Source organism: Astyanax mexicanus, chromosome 7 (genome assembly GCF_023375975.1).
Source record: "Astyanax mexicanus isolate ESR-SI-001 chromosome 7, AstMex3_surface, whole genome shotgun sequence".
In the NCBI taxonomy this organism is placed as follows: Eukaryota; Metazoa; Chordata; class Actinopteri; order Characiformes; family Acestrorhamphidae; genus Astyanax; species Astyanax mexicanus.
The window spans coordinates 21,981,677-22,003,869 of record NC_064414.1 but is presented as its reverse complement, the minus strand read 5'-3'; the positions used below and the strand labels follow the sequence as shown (position 1 = coordinate 22,003,869).

Here is a 22,193-nt window from a genome sequence, read left to right as displayed (position 1 = left end):
GTATCCTTCCCCTAAACCATGATGTTAAACAGTCTTTGTTTTCAGGTCATTTGAGAGCTTTGTTTTGCATCTCACATGTTGCCGGTCTTGGCCAATTTAACGCTTTATGATAATTAAATTCACCTGTGTTTGTAGGTTAAGGGTCAATGAGCTTACCAAACAAATTGTGTGTTCTTCTAATTAGTGCTAAATGTATTCAAATCAATGAATCTACCTAGTTTTGTTTAAATAATTATTGCACACTTTCTGTAAATCCTCTAAACTACATTTCACTTTTCAAATATCACAAATGTTATATAATATATTTAACTGAAATTCCTGATCAGAACCACCAATGATTTATAAAGGAAAATCATGAAAATTTTCAGGGGTGTCCGAACTATATCAAACCACTGTATATTCAACTATATATAAAACTCCTTGAAAACTTTCTTCATTTAAATATTTTCTCGATAAACCAACCATCCACTGCAGAGCTCTGACTTCAGCCACGGTGCTGCCCGGGACTGCACAGAGCTTTCTGCACAGCTCGCTCGGCACAGCGCTGCTCATCCAGTGTACAGCCGGCTTAACACACCACCACCATGCTGCCACTGTCACTGCAGTGCTGAGAATGATCCACCTCCCAAATAATAACACCTGCTCTGTGGTGGTCTCTTCTGTGGGGTCAGGATTTCTGAAGAACAGGGTAAAAGAAGGATAATTAAATATGCAGAGAATCAAAAGGTCTACAGCCTCTAATTAGAACACTACAAAAAGTCAGTGTGTCCATTAATCCTTAAAAAAAGTCTTGGTTGGTTTTCAATCTAAAAAAAGACCTTAAAATGCCTCAGAGAGTAAATATGATTGAGCTATTTTTCAAGCAATTTTCAAGCTATTCAAAGGCAGACTAAACATAGTGCCTCCAAAAGCATTATTTGTGGCTTAGTTGGGCACTATTTTCAGTTACATACAGTCATATGAAAAAGTTTGGGCACCCATGGGTGTTTGCAACAGCCATTTCAGTTTGATATAATATGCAATATGCATTAAACCAAAATTTGACCGGTGCAAAAGTATGGGCACCCTTATCATTTTATTGATTTGAATACTCCCAACTAATTTTTACTGACTTACTGAAGCACAACATTGGTTTGTTAACCTCATTGAGCTTTGAACTTTATAGCCAGGTGTATCCAATCATGAGAAAAGGTATTTAAGGCGGCCAATTGCAAGTTGTTCTCCTATTTGAATCTCCTCTGAAGAGTGGCATCATGGGCTCATCAAAACAACTCTCAAATGATCTAAAAACAAAGATTGTTCAACATAGTTGTTCAGGGGAAGGATACAAAAAGTTGTCTCAGAGATTTAACCTGTCAGTGTCCACTGTGAGGAACATAGTAAGGAAATGGAAGACCACAGGGACAGTTCTTGTTAAGCCCAGAAGTGGCAGGCCAAGAAAAATATCAGAAAGTATCAGGAGCCACGGTATCCAGGGTAATGTCAGCACACCACCAAGAAGGACGAACCACATCCAACAGGATTAACTGTGAACGCTGTAAGAGGAATCTGTCTAAAAGGGATGTTCGGGTGCTAATCCGGATTGTATCCAAAAAATGTAAAACCATGGCTGCTCAAATCACAACAGAATTCAATGTGCACCTCAACTCTCCTGTTTCCATCAGAACTATCCGTCGATACAATAAATTATTGTGGTCTAAAACCAGGTGTTTCAGTTTCATTGTCCAACCCCTGTATGCAGTAGTGCAAAAATGAATGGTTTATAGAAAACTTAGAACTATAGAAAACACTAAAGATTCTGTAGATGAAATCCTGGGCAAATTCAAAGGCATCTGTGCTGCCAAAATGTTTCTGAACATGTGGGAGACATTGCACGAAGTTTAAAGCCATTCTTAGCTCGGGAAAAGAGGGCAAAATGTAATGTCCGTTCCCCGAGGGAAACTTGAGGTCAGTAGGCTAATTGTTTGTCCAGTAGATGGCAGTTAGTTTTGGTATGTGAAGGTCCCTGGGCAGTGTTATCTGTTATATCTGTTATATAAGATTGTAACTTGGAGCAATAGCTTTGTTTTTTCGTTCTTTATTTGTCTGTTTCTGGACCTGAATTCTCCTCGTGTTTAATCACACTAAGTCGGCCTTGGAGCCTGTCAACAATTTTATCTTGTGACCAAAGAATTCTTTTTATATTTCACTGTATTATTGTGACAGACAGCATACAGGCAGGTGTTGAACTGCCTTAAGGTATATGACATGACCTGTATGACCTTGATCTTTTAGTTACTTCTAGAAAAAGTTACTCAAAATGTAAAAAAAAAAAAAACAAACAAAAAAAAAACAGCATAAAGCTTGGTATTGCTAAGGACACGCAAACCCACACACTTATACACACTCAGTACCATGTGTGGTAAATGTGTGTGTGTGTGTGTGTATGTGCACACTGATCTTTCAGCAAACTCTAAAGTGCCAGCAGCCGTAGGTGCTGTTTATCTGGGCACAGCGTGTGCAGGTGTTTCTCCATCTCCGGAACTCGGCCGCACATGGAAGCCTCAAGCTCAAAGGCAACACTCTGAGAAGCTGAACTCTAAGTAAGTAGAAGCACAATGACCCTGCAGAAAAAACCCTCACACGCGCGCGGTGGGCACTGCCCGTGCCGCCTTGCCCATCAGCACCGTGGCCGGGCGGCAGCGGGCGTGGAGTCCAGCTGGTTAACTGGCATTGACAGGACGGCTACGGCTGCCATTTTTAGCTGCGGAGGACGCTGTCAGGACCCATTAGGCCCCGAGGGCCTGACGGGTGGCCCTGCCCATGCCTGAAGAAAATGGGCCTGCCAGCAGGACCCTGGCACTGAGTAATTTGAGGCCCTTTTTTTGCCCAAGGTCCTTTGAGTGGCCACTCTACCGGCAGCTGTGGGCGGCCGGAGGCAAGCGCTCGCAAAACAAACGGAGGCAAGCAGCTTCTGCGGCTACAGGAAAGAGGGGGAGTGAATTCAGTGGTCAGAAAGAGAGAGAGAGAGAGAGAGAGAGATGTGAAGCTGAGAGATGGATAAAGGATAGAGAGAGAGGGAGAGAGAGAGAGAAAGAGCTTTTTGCCTTTGTGACTTGAATGTCCTGGGCCAGTGATTCACTGGATTGCAGTACAGTGGATTTACACTGACACTTGCACAAATGTCATGGGACAGAAACTAGTGTCATGTCCCATGGGAGAGAGACACAGAGAAACTGAGAGAGAGGAGCACACCTCCCTCTCTTACTGTCTCTCTGACTGTCTCTTTCCCACAAAATTTGTCTCGCTGCCTCTCTCTCTCTTACTGTCTCTCTAAATGTGTCTCTCTCTTACAATCTCTGTCTTTCTCTCACTCTGTCTCTCACTTTCCCCCACATAATCTCTCTTAGTGTCTCGTTCTTACTCTTTCTTACTCTTTCTCAATCTCTGACTGTCTCTTTGACTGTCTCGCTCTCACAATCTATCTCTCTCTGTCTCTCTCTCTCTCTCTCTCTCTCTCTCTTTCTCTTTCATAATCTCTCAGTCTCTCGTTCTTACTCTCTCACTCTCTCACTGTCTCTCTGACTGTCTCTCTCCCACAATTTCTCTGATCCTGTCTTGCTGAGTCTTGCTCAGTCTCTCTCAGTATCTGTTACAATCTGTCTCTCTGTACAATCTGTACAATTTCTCTCTCTCTCAGTCTAAATTTCTCTCAGTCTCTCTCGCTCTCACTCGCTTAGTCTCTCTCAGTTTCTCTCACAATGTCTCTCTCTCGCTCTCAGTCTCACTTTCACTCTGTCTTTCTTTCTCTGTTTAAATTTCTCTCACTCTCTCTGTCTCACTTTCTCTCGCTCAGTCTCTCTCAGTATCTCTAACAGTCTATCTCTCTCTGTCTCTCTGTTTAAATTTCTCTCACTCTCTCTGTCTCACTCTCTCTCGCTCTGTCTCTTTCACTTTCACACGAGCACACACACACAGCACATTTGGAGTATGGAATATGGAGCTACGCTAGTGTTTATTTCCTTCATTAAAGCTCTCAGTTAAACTCAAAACAAAAACCTGCCCTGAGATAAAAATAATAGAGTAAAAAAAAAAAATGAATCTATTATGCAAGATGGGCAGAATTGTTCTCATAAAATTGTTTCACAATTGGCACAAGAGAGCACCTCACAACTTAAACAGGTAACTCGTGATTAGTTTTTTTTTTCGTACTGTTTATGTACATCTTATGACTATTGGTATAAAATTCTGTTCTCAATTATTCAGTTAGGTTAGGTTTCTTCACTGTCACTGTTAACATATTATATTATATTATTGACCCTTTCACAGGTATGTTCTAATATACCTAGAACATACCTGTAATCTGTGTTGATAGATCATCATCAAATCATTGCAACAACATCTGCATTACTTGATGTGAAACAGAAAAAGATTAAAAAAAAAAGAGTGCATTCTGGGGAGGCGCTCAACGCTGAATGTTCGGATCCTCTTGGGAGAAAGTGGTGTTCTTGTGAAAGGGTTAACACAATAGCTGAAACATCTTGACTATTGAATACCCTCCGGCCTGAAGAGCATAGAGGGAGTGTGTGTGTGTGTAAAGGATGGATAACAGATACATGCCATTTCATTTCAACTCGTATTGCTTTCAATATCTGCCTAGCATGGTTATTTATGCTGTTTTATATGTGCTTTATGTATGGATGATGCATTCTCCCAGAGTTATACCTACAGCTGAATACACACACACACACACACACACACACACACATATATAGCAGCGTGGGGCACCTGAAGACTGATAGGAGCCTTCTGCACAAGAAACAGGGCCACCTACTATGCCACTGTGTGGATAATGATGATAACAGTGAGAGGCCAAGAGAGCTGAGTCAAGTGTCCTACTACTGCCTGTGTGTGTGAGAGAGAGAGAGCACAGGGAAAGAGATTTTACATGAAACACAGTATGAGTGTGTGTGTGTGTGTGTGTGTGCTTCTTGGACATGTCAGCAGGATATTACTGCTGTGTGTGTGATAGCAGTGCAGACTGAAGTGGCCTCATCATATCTGAAGGTGATTAAGGCCCACTTCTTATCTTTGGATGAATACCCAGACCTGTGTGTGTGTGTGTGTGTGTGTGTGTGTGTGTGTGTGTGTGTGTGTGTGTGTGCTCATGCATATTTGTTTTTGTACATTTTGGGGACAAAAATGTCCAGACCATTTAAAAAAAACAACAACATTTGTACTTTTTTAATTTATTTTATTATTTTATTTTTTTGCTATTTTTTATGCATAGACTTAGATCCAGATTAGACCTATGTTCAGTGTGCCCCATCAAACATATACTATACCAGTCAAAAAAATGTTTTTTTTTTTTGTTGTTGTTGTTTTTTACATTGTAAATTTAATATTCAAGACATTAATTAAACTTATACACAAGCACATGCAGAACATAAAGTAAAGTAAGTACAAACCAGAATATAGTTTAGATACTTTAGTTTTTTTCTAAGTAGCACATTTATCTTTGAGGACAGATCTGCACACTCTTGGTATTTTAATCTCAGTGTCTTCATGAGGGAGAGTCACCTGGAATTTAGGTTTTCTCAGCGTCTTGAAGGAGTAACAGCATAATAATACAATTGCTTAGTTTTAAAGAGTAATATTTTAAATTCTTAAGAATATTCAGGCATTCGAATTGCAATAAAACTTTAAAAAATATCCTTTGCTGTTTTTAGTTTGTAGTTAACATTTTGGGCATTCAAGTTCTCTTCTCGCTAAGAAAAACATGGTAGCACTTTTTTATGAATGTAATTTCTATTAGACTCTATAACCACATCCATAACATATTATAATGCATTCGTAAGGCATGATAAACATGGCTATAAATATTTATCAAAATGCATAACCTATTAAAGCCAAGTTTATTAAGCATTATGACTTGTGATCATAATACATTATAAGCTTTGTGTTATAATATGCATGTTAAAATAGTATGTATCTATCGTTAATAATCTAGTCCCACAATGAAAATCTGGCACTTTATTTGGAGCACACAAAGACCTGTTATAATACATTATAACTGACTATAACTAATATTATAGGATTACTGAGGGTGTGTTTATAAGTTGGAAGCTTTTTTAGTCATAATGTCTCTAATGTCTCTGCAAGCTGGGACTTGTGGAGTTTCTTGGTATTGACGTACTGTAATACGTTATAAACACAGCTATTAATGCAATACAATCGCAGTTCATGATGCATAATAAACATGACTATGATGAATTATATTTTTTTTTAATAAATGTGTATAGCCATGTTTATTATGCCTTATGAATGCATTATAACGCGCTTATAGAGATGACATTCATAGAAAGTGTTACCAAAAACTTAATTAAAACCCAGTTACTGTGTACAAATCTGTACATTGCACATATATAAGTCTATAATGTGATTATTGTGACAGGCCTATACCTTATATAAACAAAATTAAATAATAATAAAATAAGTTGTATAGTTGACATACAGACTAATTTACATTTATGGGACTTTCTCGATAAGTCAAATAATTAAAGTTATGCCAATATATTATACGATAAGTCAATAATGTAATTATTGTGACAGGCCTATTTTTTTTGTGTAAGTTCACTCATTTTTCCAGACATCATGGAATAAGCAGTATGTAAACTAATCAAAATGTTTTACCTCAAAGAATGTCCACACCTGTATAAGTTGTGAGGTGTTGTCTTGTGAATAAGGCTAAACACTGGCCAACGTTCTCATGGCAAGACAACGTGACAAGGCTTAACCCTCCTGTTCTGTTCATCTGTCAGGAACAACAATGGTGTTCCCAGGTCATATTGACACGGTGTATGTTTAATCATCCAAAAAATGTTTGAAACAAAAAAAAAAATCCTAACAAACAGTGTGAACATTTTATTACCAATTTCATTACTAATTATTCTAAAAATATTTAGTGCAATGGTGTTCCTTACCTCTAACAGGTAATGCTTCAATTACATTACATTACATTACATTACATTGGGCAGATGCTTTTGTCCAAAGCGACTTACAATAGTGAAGTACAAAAGTAATAGAAGTTTAAAGGTAAAAACAACTTTAGGCAGGGTCTAAAGGAGGTCAAAGGGAAATAAAGGGATAGAGAAGTGAAGGAGGGGAAGAAGGAAATGAGGTTAGAAGTAGTTAGTTTAGAACTATTTTTCCTAGATTTTCAAACTTTAAAACGGGTCAATTTTGACCCGTAACATAACAGGAGGGTTAATCTGCATATCCTGCAGGTCAGTGCAGCTTTCTTTAGCTGTGGCAAAAGTCATGGGACACTATAACTAGTTCCTGTCCCATGATGTGTGTGGCATGTCTGTGTATTAACCCTGATGCCAAAGTAGACATAATGCAAGTCCAGACTTGATGCCTGATATTTGCATGTGATTTCATGTGTGTGTTTGTGTAAGTGTGTGTGTTTAAGAAAGAGTGTGTGTGTGTGTGTGAATGTGTGTGTTTGTGTGTGTGGATTTGTTTTCACACTCCCACATGTCTCTCACTCCTCAGCTGCAGTCTCTGATGTCCTGGAGATTGAGGCGTTTCCTTTGACCCCCTAAACCTCCCCATGCAGACAGTGTGTGGTGTTGATGGAAGTCGGGAGGATGATGATGCAGTGTGTGTGTGTGTGTGTGTAGGGGTGTGTGGGGCTGTGCTGTGCTCTCAGCAGTGCGGGGCTGCGGCGAGGGGGCTGCGTGTTATCCTCTTATCCCCACTGTTCTGGAATAGAGCCCCAGCAGCTGGAGGACTGCAAGCCGCCTGATAATGCCGCTATTTTCCGCCCGCCCGTCTTAATCTTGTTACTCAAATGGTGGTGAGGAGAGTCATGAATTTTAATTTTGACAACTCCCCCCAATACACACACACACACACACACACACACTATCCTAACCCCCTCAGAGTCCTCCCCGCTTCCCTTAGCCCGAGTGTCTTTTTCTCCACTCCTTCTTCATCCATCCATCCATCTGTCCACTGCTTTCTGGGGCCTGTGATTCAAACCTGCTGATGTTCAGTCTATCCCTCGTTCTCTTAGGAGCCTCTCAGAAGACGAGAAAAAAAGTGGGGGGGAAAAAAAGGGGGCGGGAGGGGGAAGGAGGGGTGAAAGTAGCAATAAAATAAATGACTTGCATCTCAGCAGCCGCGCGATTAAAACCTACGAGCCGATTTATCCAGCCACCCATGAAGCTGATTAGCGGCCTCTGATCAGGAGGAACAGCTTTGCTTGTTAAACTTTTCACCTTTTGCAAGCTCGCCTACTTTCACTCTCTCGCTCACTCTTACTCTCTCTTACTCTCTTTCTCTCTCTTCCCATCTTTCTTTCCTGCATCTTCTCTTTTGCTTTCCCTCTCTCTCTGTCATTCTATATGTACATAAATAAAGAAATACATTAAAAAATGATGAGTTTCTTTGAATTTACCAAATTGAAAACCTCTGGAATATAATCAAGAGAAGGATGAACTGCTTGCATTTTTGCACCAGGAGTGGCTAGTTATCCAAAAACGTTATGCAAAAGCAGTGTGTAAGACTGGTGGAAAAGAACATGCCAAGATGAATGAAAACTGTGATTATCTGCATCTTTTTTGTTATTTCAGCCATTTCTCATTTTCTGCAAATAAATGCTCTAACTGGCAATATTTTTATTTAGAATTTGGGAGAAATGTTGTCTGTAGTTTATAAAATAAAACAACAGTGTTTATTTTACTCAAACATATACCTATAAATAGCAAAATCCAAGAAACTGATTCAGAAACTGAAGTGGCTTCTTATTTTTTTCCAGAGCTGTATTTTTGCCATATCACCCTGTTCTAATACATTTTGTCATATTGTCCAAATTCCAAATAAAAATAGTCATTTAGAGCATTTATTTGCAGAAAATGAGAAATGAAGTTCATATTCATAAAGTTTTAAGAGTTCTGAAATCAATATTTGGTGCAATAACCCTGGTTTTTAATCCCAGTTTTCATTCATCTTGGCATGATCTCCTCCACCAGTCTCACACACTGCTTTTGGATAACTTTATGCCACTCCTGGAGCAAAAAGTCAAGCAGTTCAGTTTGGTTTGATGGCTTGTGATCATCCATCTTCCTCTTGATTATATTCCAGAGGTTTTCAATTTGGTAAAATCAGAGAAACTCTTTAAGAAACATTTAAGTGGTCTCTTTTTTTCCCTGACCTGTATATAATAAAGAAAAAGTTGGAGTAGTTATTAAAAATACCTACATGGTTAAAAACACATGTGCCAAACACACATTTGGATTTGTTAATTATTACATAAAAAATGTAAATGTAAAGGAAAGGAGAAAAAGGCAATGTAGCAAATTTACATAAATTAAAAATATGAACAATTATAAAATAGTTTGCTTTTCCTGTCTGCCCATTATTCTTCCCAGTTTTCTCTCATCATGCACCCCTCTTCTTAATATCTCTCTCTCTCTCTCTCTCTCTCTCTCTCTCTCTCTCTCTCTCTCTCTCTCTGGGGTGTGAGATTTGAATGTGAATGTGTGGGTCTCTGCAGTGGGTTTAGTGTTGGCCGGCTGGTCGCCCTGATTACCGAGAGGTCACGGGTTCAACCACCGGCCGCTGTGTAGAGAGAGTGGAGGGAGAGATAACGCACATGAAGGGCAAGAGGGGAGTCTTTCATCCGTCCTCCTCCAGCGGCTGAGGAGAGAGAGAGAGAGAGAGAGAGAGAGAGGTGGAGAACGGTGTGTGTGTGTGTGTGTGTGCGTGTGTGTGTGTGTGTGTGATGACGGTGTTCGTACAGTGTGAGTTTATCTACTGTAGCTGTGAGTTTCTTTCCCCTGCAGATCAGGCGTGAATCTCCCAACCAATCAGCTCCTCGTCTGGGAGGTATTAGAAGTGTCTGCCACAGGACAACAGTGCCGATCAGAGTAGTAACATAAGCATGGTGTGATTTAATTCAATCAGGAGTGTCGATTCCAAACTATTGAATTTAAATGTACTTAGTTTTGCAATACATTGCAATACACTTTGATCAAACCAGTAAAAACACACTAACAACACTTAACTTTTAATAACATTTTTGTGATGCATTTTTATGGATTTTTACAAGTGTGCAAGACCATTTCTCTTCAGCTCAGACAAACATAAATACATACAAACGTACAGAAGTACAAACAGAATAGCAAACAATATAAAACAGTCTCTAAATAATGAAAAAAAAATCAGTATATGGTCATTTTGATGGACATTTATCTAATATGCTGTTAATAAATCCTTTAGAGCTGATTGAATCAATTCCCAAATCAAAACTCTACCTAACATGGCTTTATTTACTATTGCAGTAGTCAGCTTGAGAATAATGACCAATATGTTAGAGTTTAGCCATTTACGTTTAATCTTAATCTCATTTTTGCGGAAGTTTACCAGCAAAGATTTATTGGTTTTAAAAATTGACAAAAGTAAAATAACTATCATCACTTAAAAAACAAAATTATGGAATTTTCTTAAAAGGAATTGCAAGCATATTAGACATTGTCAACAATATGTAGTCCCAGTATGTAGTTACAGCAATATGTAGTAAACTTCTACGTTCTACCTTATAACTTTGTATTTATGTATTTGTTTTGTATTTTACACTGTAAAACATGAGATAAACCAAATGATTTAGAAGTTGCTGTAATGTCTGTTGGAAAACAAATATCTGTTAGGAGGGCTTTTCTTTCAGACTTTTCAGAAACATTTGCCTCACAGTAATTATTAATCTCTCATTTCACTGTATTTGAGAAACTGGACACATTGTTTTTGAACTAGAATGTAGCAAACATTGCATTTGCTTTATTTTCTTCATGCGTTTATGACATTCATAGCTTGCTAACTTTTTGTCTACACTCTTAAAAGTAGTTGCTTGAACAGGTGCTAACAATGGTTCTTTGAGCAATACCATAACAGTGTAGTTATAAATAAACAATCCATGTAATGACAGTGTAACTACTGGTGAAGGAAAAAATGTACAGATTAATTGCAGTTACAGTACAGGTTGTGTCATTACACATATTTATATTTTGTCGGTCCTTCCATATAAAATCTAAAATCTGAATAATGATATTCAGTATTCACAATCACATTCCTAATGAAATACCAAACAACACCTGTTGGAGAAATATACATTTTTACATGACTTAACACAATTACACATGCCCTATTACACGTGAAAGTACACTTTACGACCCTATTACACACACCACAAGTCTGAGTCAAAAATGATGTTGATGTGCACTTACATAACCTCTAAAACTGTAATTAATCTGTAACTAAGCATATTTTACATATGTTATTTCAGTGTAACTACACTGTTTAAGAGACATTTATTATAAAGTTGGACGGATCGTCTTATACACTGCCTGCCCTAAAAATAGTCGCCACCTAGTTTTAACTAAGTAAATGATGTGGGTTGATGCTGCAGTTGGTCAGGTCTAGGTTCAGCAACAGTATGTCAGCTGACAACATTCCTCAAATAATGCAAAGAAAAGTATTTATAAAGTTTTAAGAGTTCTGAAATCAATATTTGGTGGAATAGCTCTGTTTTTTAATCACAGTTTTCATGCATCTTGGCATCATGTTCTCCTCCACCAGTCTTACACACTGCTTTTGAATAAATTTATGCCACTCCTGGTGCAAAAATTCAAGCAGTTCAGTTTGGATTGATGGCTTGTGATCATCCATCTCTTCTTCTTGATTATATTTCAGAGATTTTCAATTTGGTAAAATCTAAGAAAATATTAAAAAGATTATATTTAAGTGGTCTTTTATTTTTTTCCAGAGCTGTATATTATATAATGCACAGTATTTGTCCAGCAACACAGAGGAATGTCTGTAGTTGCACATGTGACCCAGATATGCATTTGCATTAGTTTTGGAGCACTTGAATCCTGCTTGTTGACTTTCGGTTGCACTTCCTTTCTTTCTTTTCCACTTTGTGTGTGTGTGATTCTCCTCCAGAGCCCAGGCTTTTGTAAGCAGTGTGTGCACGTCAGCTTCTGTGGCTGTATGGAGGCTCTGATTTTTATAACAGGAGAGCACAGTCCTCACGGCGGAGCGCGCGGGCCAGCCTGCGGGCGAACCGATTGGCTGGGACGTGGCAGGGCTGGCCGGCCTGCTGGCAGAGAGGGAGAGGGTGGCAATAATGCCGCATTTGTTAGCAGAAAATGGAGCCTGGGGGCCTGAAGCGCAGCCGGGGTTCGCTGACGTTCTTCATGCAGACACCTCGGCTCTAAATGAGTCATTGTGAAGCAGTTAGTGTGTCTGTTCCCATTCGCTCACTGTGGCCCGGGTGGCTCTGAGATGAGCCGTGTCTAACAGGGGTGGAAGCAACAGGAGTAAAAACAAGATAAATCAGGACTGGCTGTTAGTTCTGCAGAAATCTCATTTACACAGCGTTCTCCTTTATATCACACGTAGCTGATCAGCTAAGACTCATTTAGTGTCTAAATATTTCAGCTTTTACAATTTTGAACTGGAGGCTAATAGTTATTAATTAATTATGAAAAAAATGGGTACCACTTTAAAGTAGGCTTTATAAATGGTTTACAATTAGTTTATTAATGGTCACTAGGGGTGGGCGATATGGCTTTAAAATAATATCACAATATTTTAGGGTATTTTTGTGATAACGATATACTTGGCGATATAGGAAAACAGAAAAATAATTAATTAATTTCAGGAATATAGTATAAGAGTATAACAGAATATTCATAATGTGGCAAAATAAATAATATAGCATAAAATAATATAATGAAGAAAATAACATTGCAGAATATTTAGTGCATGCATATGAACTGCAAAATAAAACAATTAAACAATAAATACACATAAAGCTTCACAGTAAATAATAGACTACTTTTAAGACAGAACATCTCTATTATCACGATATGGATTTTTAATATCACGATATTTCTGTCTCGATATATTGTATACGATATAATATTGCCCACCCCTAATGGTCACTAATTAGGTTGTAAATGTCTTAAAAATCATTAATAATCAGTTATAACACATACATAGAAAGGGCAACAATGACCTGTTGTTTGCCAAATAGTGAACCAACAGCAATCTATATTGTTGCCCTTTCTACGTATGTGTTATAACTGATTATTAATGATTTTTAAGGCATTTACAACCTAATTAGTAACCATTAATAAACTAATTGTAAACCATTTATAAACCCTTTATAAAGGTAGTCTTATTTTAAAGTGGTACAAAAAAATGCACTACCACTAGTTTGCTGTGTGTAAGCTGCAGGTCTACCTTATCATTTGAGGCCTTCTAACATATAACCAACCATATATCTAAATATAACTAAAGATGTGCTGATCACATTTTTTACCCCCGAGTCCAAATCATTTGATTTTAAGTATTAAGTACAAATCATTTTGATTTAAGTGTCCCAAACCAATACTTTGGCAATGGAGATAAAAAAAAAATAATAATAATAATAACCCTACATAATTCAGGTTGTCTCTTACCGTTTTAATAATAATGAAAATAAAAAAATCTAAACATAACATTTTATCACAAAAATATGTTTGTACAAGTGGTAACACTTTACAATACAGATACATTAATTAACAGTACTTACCCAACTAATGATTAAGTAAAACTAGTTAAGACATTATTATAAATAACAGATGTTTTAATTAATGTCTCAATTCATCATTATTATATTAACAACATCCTTAAGCATTACTTAGTGATGCTTAGTAATTTAGTAATGATTAATATTGTGTTCCCTGGTGTCAACTAGTAATTAGTGAGACATTACCTAACTATTCAATAATTTTTATTACTGGTGTAAGTACTTTTATTTGTGACACTTCTTGTAAAATGTTACTGTAAAAGTCTTATATTGTACTAGCCTGCACTTCTTAAAGGAAAATAATTTCTTACTAAATATGTTAATGGAAACAATATATTTATAGCATTTTTTTTTATTTACTTGAAGCAAACAAAACAGTGCAAATATGTTTATGTATGCTTAAACAAACATACATGAACTATCAGATTTTAAGCTTTAAAAATGGGCAAATTTAAATGCACGTGGTTGTAAGGTGACACAATGTGAAAAAGTTTAAGAGCTATGAATACTTTTGCAATCCACTGTAAATAGGGCAACATGCTGTTCACAGCGGTGGCTACAAGCTGAGTGAGACTGAAATTATGGAACAAACAGGGATGTTATGAAACCTCTCAGAAAAGCACAGAAGTGCAGTGGATGTGTGAATATAGCTTCATAATTTACCACTTTAAAAAGGAAATAGTACACTTTTATAAAGGGTTTTAAACTTTATTTTCTGTGCAACTACACACACTACCGCTCAAAAGTTTGGGATCACAGTGAATTTTTTCAATGGAAACACACTTATCACATTTGTGAATGAAATTGGGCCACAAAGGGTATGGCATGGCATTGCAAAATCCTGTGGTAGCTTTCTTTCTACAAGATCCCTTCCACTCTGTATAAATCTCCTATTTTACCACATCCAAAGCATCCCCAGACCATCATGCTACCGCTACCATGCTTGACAGATGGCATTAAGCACTGGTCATGCATCTTTTTATTGGTTCTGCACCTCACAAATGTTATTCTCTTTGATCCAAAGACCACAAAACCCCATCAATTTTCTTTGTATTGGCCAGTGTGAGGTATGGCTTCTTCTTGGCAATTCTGCCAATCAAGGCAAGTCCAGCATCCTGAATTCGCCTCTTGACCGTTGATGCCGACACTGGTGTTTGACGAGTTCCATTTAGTGCAGCTGTCAGTGACAGCCTGTGAGGCATCTTTCTTTTTCTCAAACTGCACACTCTAAGATATTTGTCTTCTTGCACAGTTGTGCATCGGGGCCTCCCACTCCTTTTGTATATGTCCTTGTTAGAGCAAGTTGTTGTCCCTCCTTGAAAAGAGGTGAGATATTTTCAGTTTCTTGGCAATATTTTGCATTGAGTAGCTTTCCTTACTGAACACAACAATGGACTGATGGGTCTCTAAAGAAAGTTGTTTCTTTCTGCCCATTTTGAGGCTGTAAGCAAGCCTAGAACTGCTGATGCTTCAGATATTAAACTAACCTAGAATATTGTGCTCCCTTTTATGCTTATTTTTTTATTATTAATGTTTTTCAGCTGTGCATCACAATTGAGAAAGAAATAACATCCTTAACTTGGATTGGTGGCCATACCAGGAGATTTAGGCAGAGGACCGAGAATGGCTGATAACAGGACTATATGCAAAATAAGCCTGTATACAAAAATAGGCTTTAATACAAACATTTTTATTCTTTAAACATCATCTGATACAGTCAAATTAATTGTGAAATGGTCAATATTGTTTGTGAATTGCATGATCAAATCCCATTAAAAAGAAGGAAATTTGCAAGTGATCCTAAACTTTTGAGCAGTAGTGTATAATCAGCCCTTATTAGAGAAGACTGAGCAGCTTAGCAAAGAGCTTACAGAATAACAGACCATCTCTTAGAAAAAAAGTTCAAATAAAGGTAGAGTAAACCTTACATGCCTGTTGGCTTCTTTAAATGTCTGTGGTTAAACAAGAGCCACAATCAGCTGGCAGTGTGGTGGATTTTAGCTTGGCGCTACCATAATACAGCACATCTCATAAAGGAATCAGGAATGTAAATAAAACATTACAAACTGTAATTTCATATCTAATAATAATTAGATTTTCTGTTTAGTTTATTATTTAGTCATGTAATATCTTGCCTATGCTGCAAAGCTGCTTTAAGGAATGTGATTCAGTAATTTAGGAAAGTAAACACTATGAGACGCTAGACTAACGTAGCTAAAAACGCAGGACGTATAGAGGGGTGACAATGTGGTTCAGACCAAAGGTGTCAAAAGTATTTAAATTCATTACTCAGGTAGAAGTATAGTTACTAGAGTTTAAAAATAGTTCTGTAGATGTTTTAAGGTTTTTACTCAAGAAAAAAGTGTAAAAGTACTTATTTAAACAAAAAGGAAAAATTAAGTAATGTCAGGGGGGAAAAATGGCATTAAGGACAAAAGCATAGGCCTCGCCACGGGGTCCTATAGTGCACTACCCCACTACCCCCCCAAAACACATTTTACTAAAAGCCATAATGACTGTAATGTTATATTACAATGTTAACGTTGAATAATTAGGCTCCGTCTTTCAGCCTTTTTTTTTTTTTTTTTTTTTTTTTTTGAATGATGAGAAGCCAGAATGAAAATGAGCTGAAATTAAATAGGAGTAACGAGTAAGTTAGTAATAGAAGTCTTTTTTTTATTATTATTTAAAGATGCACTAACGATGCATTAAAGTCTCGGCTGATTGATTTGAATTGGGAAATGCTGGGATAACACTAATAATGCACACTGGATGTTATTTTTATATAAGTACTGTATATAAAGTAAATCATATGAAGCATATGATGTTCTGAAGCACATTGCCTGGTACAAACCAAATTAAGATCTAGATGTGTTCTCAGCTAGTTGAGGGACGATTCCGGGGTTGGTAAGTGTTTAAATCCAGTGTTTTTAGCAATGTTGAACTAGTAAATCCAGTTTTTACTTGGCTGAACTATTGTATCATGTTTTGGCTGATTGATTTGAATGTAATCAATTGTATTATTTATCATTGAACTGTTTTTCTTTAGAAAATTACGTTTTGTTTGAGTCAAATAACTGTTAAGGCTAGCTAAATTTGTCTCACAATTCCAGTCCAACAAACAGTTTTATTTCTGTTTTTTATTTCTGTGTTTTCAGATGAAAACTGAGGGGAAGGAGGTGTACGATGAGAACATCCACTATCCTGTGCTGCTCACGCTCACCCTCAGACCCAGCACCGGGCTGCTGTGAGTATGGCAGTGCCAGCGTGCCCTGCTGTGCCACCCGCTGGCTCTGCCACTGTGACCTCCGGGGGTTTCCACAACCTAGCCTTTTTCACTCCTTTAACTCGAACGATTTTTTAGGTATTGTGTGTGTGTGTGTGTGTGTGTGTGTGAGAGTGTGTGAATGTATGTACACACGTGACTGAGTTTGTATGTGCGTGAGAGCTCATGCCTGACCTTGTTACTGTGCGATGAAAAAAGTGTGAGGCAGTCTAAACACACGGAGCAGAGCCTCACGAGCCTCACTCTGAACTCACTGTATTACACACACATGCAGTATATAAACAACACAGCTGTAATATCACTGCAGTTACAGCTGTACTCAATATCAGCACACGCGGCAGAATGCACCATACCATTAAGATGGACGTTAACTTAATGGTGCGGTGCTTTTGTATAATGGTCGGCTTAATTATGTACCCTCGGCATAATCGTGTTAATGTTACCATGCATGACCACCTTCTATTCATGCTATAGCTGCAATGGCCTGGTGAGAAACTACAAAAAAAACATTGTAACAGTTCCTATGAACCCTGTATTCATAACGCATTATAAATGCAATCATAATGCATTATAAGACATGCATAATATCTTATAATGACTGTCATAAGCCTGTATAATAGCTTATAAGTACATTATAAATTACAAGTATATAAAGTTTATAAAGAAAGGGCTTACAATGCCTTATAACATCTGTTCATAAGTAGATTGTACAATGTAGTGCTGTAATGCCCTGTAACACATATTTGGTACATTTTGGTATAATGCATTATAAAATGCAGCAATTATAGAGCATTATGAGTGCTCTTTTTTTGGCTTTAAGTGAAGTGTGTTTTAAACGTGAAGCAAATGTTATTATGTCTTACTCTAGACATTTAAAAAAAAGGCATTTTAAAACATGCTTCACTTAAAGTCAGTAATGACTGTATATAAGGCTTTATAATGTGTTACACACTTTTAATTAAAAGCTTAATTAAAAAAGTCATAGCTGCATATTATAATGCATTATGCCAACATATACTAACAAATCTGTGTTATAGTGCTATTACAACACTGCATTGTACAATGTACTTATGAACAGATATTCTAAGGCATTATAAGCCCTTTCTTTATAAAGCCTTACACTTGTAGTTTATGTTGTGTTACAAATGTCGCTGTAAGTACGTAAGAGTTATTATACAGGCTTATTACAGTCATTATAAGGTATTATGCATGTCATATAAGGCATCATGAATACAGGGTTCATAGAACGTGTTACCAAAAATATGGTCTAGTGTTGCTGTGTGCGGTGTGTGCTCCAGGTTCACACTAAAGGCTTGGCGTTTGGAAGAGAGGGAGGGAAGGAGGGAAGCAGGGAGGGAAGGAGGGAGGGAACGGGTGGAAAAGATATTGATACATGGTGTTAACTTTAAGCATTTAGTGGAGCAGCATATGAACAATGAAACATATTGATAACATATCGATAATAAGCTCATTCACATCAATTTCCATTGTTTTGGTCCTGTTTGGGTTCCAAAATGGAACAGGAACAATCTGAGGGCAGTCTGAGCTAAAGTTTCTTATACAAGACAGCAACAAATTGTAAACTGTATTTTTCGCACTATACGGCGCACCTAAAATCCTTTAATTTTCTCAAAAATCGTCAATGCACCCTATAATCTGATGCGCTTTATGTATTATGAATTCTACCAGTCAGGTCGAAAGGAGCAGTAAGGCAACTCTGCTGAAGTACAGCGTTATACAGGAGTTTCAGTGAAGTTTCTCCAGCTCCAAGGCTAAAGCAGTATTAGCATTAGCTGCTAACTGCAGCGCTAGCTCTTTTACCATTTAGAGGTGGGTATTATCGGCCTCTAGTCTGCGTGTTTACCGTGTTAAAACAAGCTATGTGGGGCAAACCTCTAGCTGATAGTGCCCTGGCTTATCAGAACACTTAGGGTTCCTCAGTGTTGCACTGTTGGGTGGAATTTACTAGCGCTAAGTGCTGATAATTGTGGATAACTGCACTAACAAACTGGAAATCTAAGCTTACTGTAAGTAAACAGAAGTGCTTTACTCGCCCAAATAAACCGTTTTCAGGAGAGAAATCAGTGTAGATTAACATCCAGTGCTCGTTTTTAATTTGCTGGATTAGAAGGGAAACATGGCGACACCCTTGTCCCTTACTAGTGTTGCTTAAAATTCGCTTTATAATCAGGTGCACCTTATGTATGAAAATAGACCAGAAAATAAACGTTCATTGATAGTGCGCCTTATAACACGATGCGCCTTATAGTCCGTAAAATACAGTAAACATAAAAAAAAACGTATACTTCATCTGAGCTGCAGCTTCAGTGTTGCAGAATATGCCCTTTAAGTATTCCAGAAGTCATATTTAGACCAGACTTGCCTGTGCGACCAAACATATTCAAAAACAGAACTTTTTAACCAGCTTTACTCTTAAAATAAAAGCACTGCGACGGGTTTTTTGAGTGATACCATAGAAAAGGGTGTCAAATCTTATCTGTGAAGGATCCGAATGTCTAAGAATGAATGTTTAAAGACTGACCAACTGATAAAACAAGTGGAATCAGGTGTGATGCTGGTTGTTTAGAGTGAAAACCTGCAGCCACACTGGTACTATGCGGATATGACTTGACACCCTAACCTATGAAGAATCATTTTTATACCTATAAAAATAGTGTATTTGTGAAGAACTTTAAGAAAAAGATTCTTCACCGATTTCTTTGAGCAGCTCTTTTACAAAAATGCACTGTTATGAAAAATATTGTGGTTCTTTAATGTTATTACTCAAAAAAATCTTTGTATTGCCTTTATTTTTGATCTTATTCGAAACCTTGCTATCCAGTTTATCGAGGTGGTATTTTTTACTACAACAGTGTTCAGTTATAAGTCACTAACAGTGTACACAAAAGAGCAGATTACGCAAAATAGTAAAACTCATCAGTAATTCTTGTATAAGTTTATGCGCAACTGTGTTACTGCAATCCTGTTTGCTGTTTAAAGTTAATAAGTTGTAAATCTGCTGGTGCATTTTTTGAAATCTGGCCCAAATGTCTTTATTATGGGCATATAATCATATGAAGCAGAATACATTTAATATCAATGCAAAGGATGGTCCCATAATATCCAGTACTGACAACAAAGTTGCTTCATGGCCTGAATTTTTACTGTAGATGTATATATACGTGCAGCAAAAAAGCTTTAAAAATATTACTGTCAGAATATTAGTTTTAAAATTTCTGTTCAGGACTGAGTTTCTCAAAAGCATCAAAAGCCCTATCCAGACGGGATTAGTTTATGAGGGGGTCCTGGGGTTATTTTCTCTTTTATGGGGGTCCTCTGTGATTTAATTCCCGTCCAGAACAACCATGTAATGGACAAATCATTGGGTAGTGTTGCCTACAGCCTCCATACACAAAATAATGGATGATATATGATGTAGCTGTTAATTTTCCATACCATAAATGGGTTATAAGATTGGCTATCATCATATGTTTTGAACTGGTTGCAGACTGCGGTTCATAAATGGAGTAGCCGCTCCCATTTCAGTGATTTTTGAGTAATTGCTGAGGTTTATTAACCTAAATTTTACAGGCGTACTGTAGTAAAATTACATTACTCAACCTCCTCATTTAAAACTAACCCTATCCAAATAAAGTTTAATATATTATATATTTTGAGAAACTAGGCCTGCTGTGCTGTAGATGAACACAGTATTATATTATAGTGGTATTGCCCTTCCCAACTGGAGGAGAAGAAGAGATTCTAAGGCTTGCTTCACTGTGATTCACTCTAACTGCCATGATTCACGTCCTGTGAGAACATCACGTTTATTACCACACCGTGTGTCGCATTGCTTGCAGAAAGACCTTCAACACTGTTTGGAATGCTTTGTGTTTACAGGGTATACTCAGCCAATATTTGGCCCAGCAGGAAGATGCACAGCAGCTCAAGCTCGGAAATGCAGTATGAATTTTAGGCTCATCCACTGTGCAAGCTAGAGGAGGTGTTACATTTCAAATATTTCTAGAGGATTATCTGTGTGATCTGTGTTACTTAAACAAGAAATAATCAGTGCATTACAGTGTTGATGTAATAATCATCATTATCCAGTGATTTGTTAATACTGACCTATCAACTATCACATGTACTCGTACATGTATACGCTGTATCAGATTTCACAGGGTCTGCATGTGATCATATCAGTCAAGGTACAATATCACAGTGATTAAAACACAAGTGTTATCATATGCTGAGATGAATAAAATGATATATCTGAGCTCTGCAGTGTAGTAGGGTTTATCCTGCCGTTTATGCTGAGCTCCTTCAGATTCGTTTGAGTTTGAGTGTTTGTTTGCGTTTTTATATTAAATATGATTGAGTTTTGTTTGTTTGTTTGTTTTTTTTCTGAGCTGTGTGCTTCTGCACTGTGACTGTATTTCCTACCCAATACACAGATGAGTCCAAAGTGATTGTTTTACACTAATGGAGCAGGTGGTTGTAATTACTGTGATTAAATCATTATTTGAAACAGTTTTGTGTCCTGTGCCTTTTTTTTTTTATTTTTTTTACAACAAATAGTATTTTAGCTTTATCACACATTCACCTGTTGTGCCAGGCGCATGTACTGTACACTATCTGAACTTTAATCTGAGCTTTAAATACTGCATATAACCAAATATATTTCATAGAAATTATAGATTCAGCACTGCATAAATCCTATTCACCACAAAGAATGATAAGTCCACCCCTTATTAAATGTGGTTTCTTTTCTCTAAATATACCATTGCTGGCTGTAGCCAAAGACTCAGTCCACAGCAAATTCTCTCTTATTTAATTTTATTTATAATGAGTCAGTTTATATTTTCTACTTTTTCCTCTCTAATGACTGATCGATGAAGTTTATGCAACACTGCACAGTAAAACAGTGCACCACCAGAATTAGTGTCAGCCTATTTTAGAATAATAAAATCAGAATGTAATGTTTTAGAAAAAAAAATTGTAAAATTTAATTAATGCACGTTTGCGAAAGAAAGCAGCTTCTTAACTTTGTTATTTATTGATTAATTTATCACAAAGTTTTGATAATATGAAAAGAAATTCCCTATTTGCGTAATAAAATGGATAAAGTATGATTTTTCTCTGACAACCAATGATGTATAAAAACAACCAATGAAATGAAAAATGTAAAAACTTATTCACAGATAGCATAATAATAATTATGTAATAAAAACAAAACTGTGATTTAATATTATTATATAATATTATTATTATTATTATTATTATTATTAA

The 22,193-nt window shown here is 37.0% G+C and overlaps 1 protein-coding gene across 1 annotated transcript in view; it reads left to right on the top strand.

Annotated features, from left to right (window-relative positions):
- The window catches only part of camkmt (calmodulin-lysine N-methyltransferase), a 203,728-nt gene extending 182,294 nt beyond the window's left edge, over positions 1-21,434 (top strand). The window contains exons 11-12 of the mRNA XM_022684963.2: positions 16,777-16,865; positions 20,805-21,434. Of these exons, the coding sequence (XP_022540684.2) occupies positions 16,777-16,865; positions 20,805-20,880 (165 nt within the window). The 3' untranslated portion in view covers positions 20,881-21,434. The remainder of the gene's footprint in view (positions 1-16,776; positions 16,866-20,804) is intronic.
- The last annotated feature ends 759 nt before the right edge of the window (positions 21,435-22,193 follow it).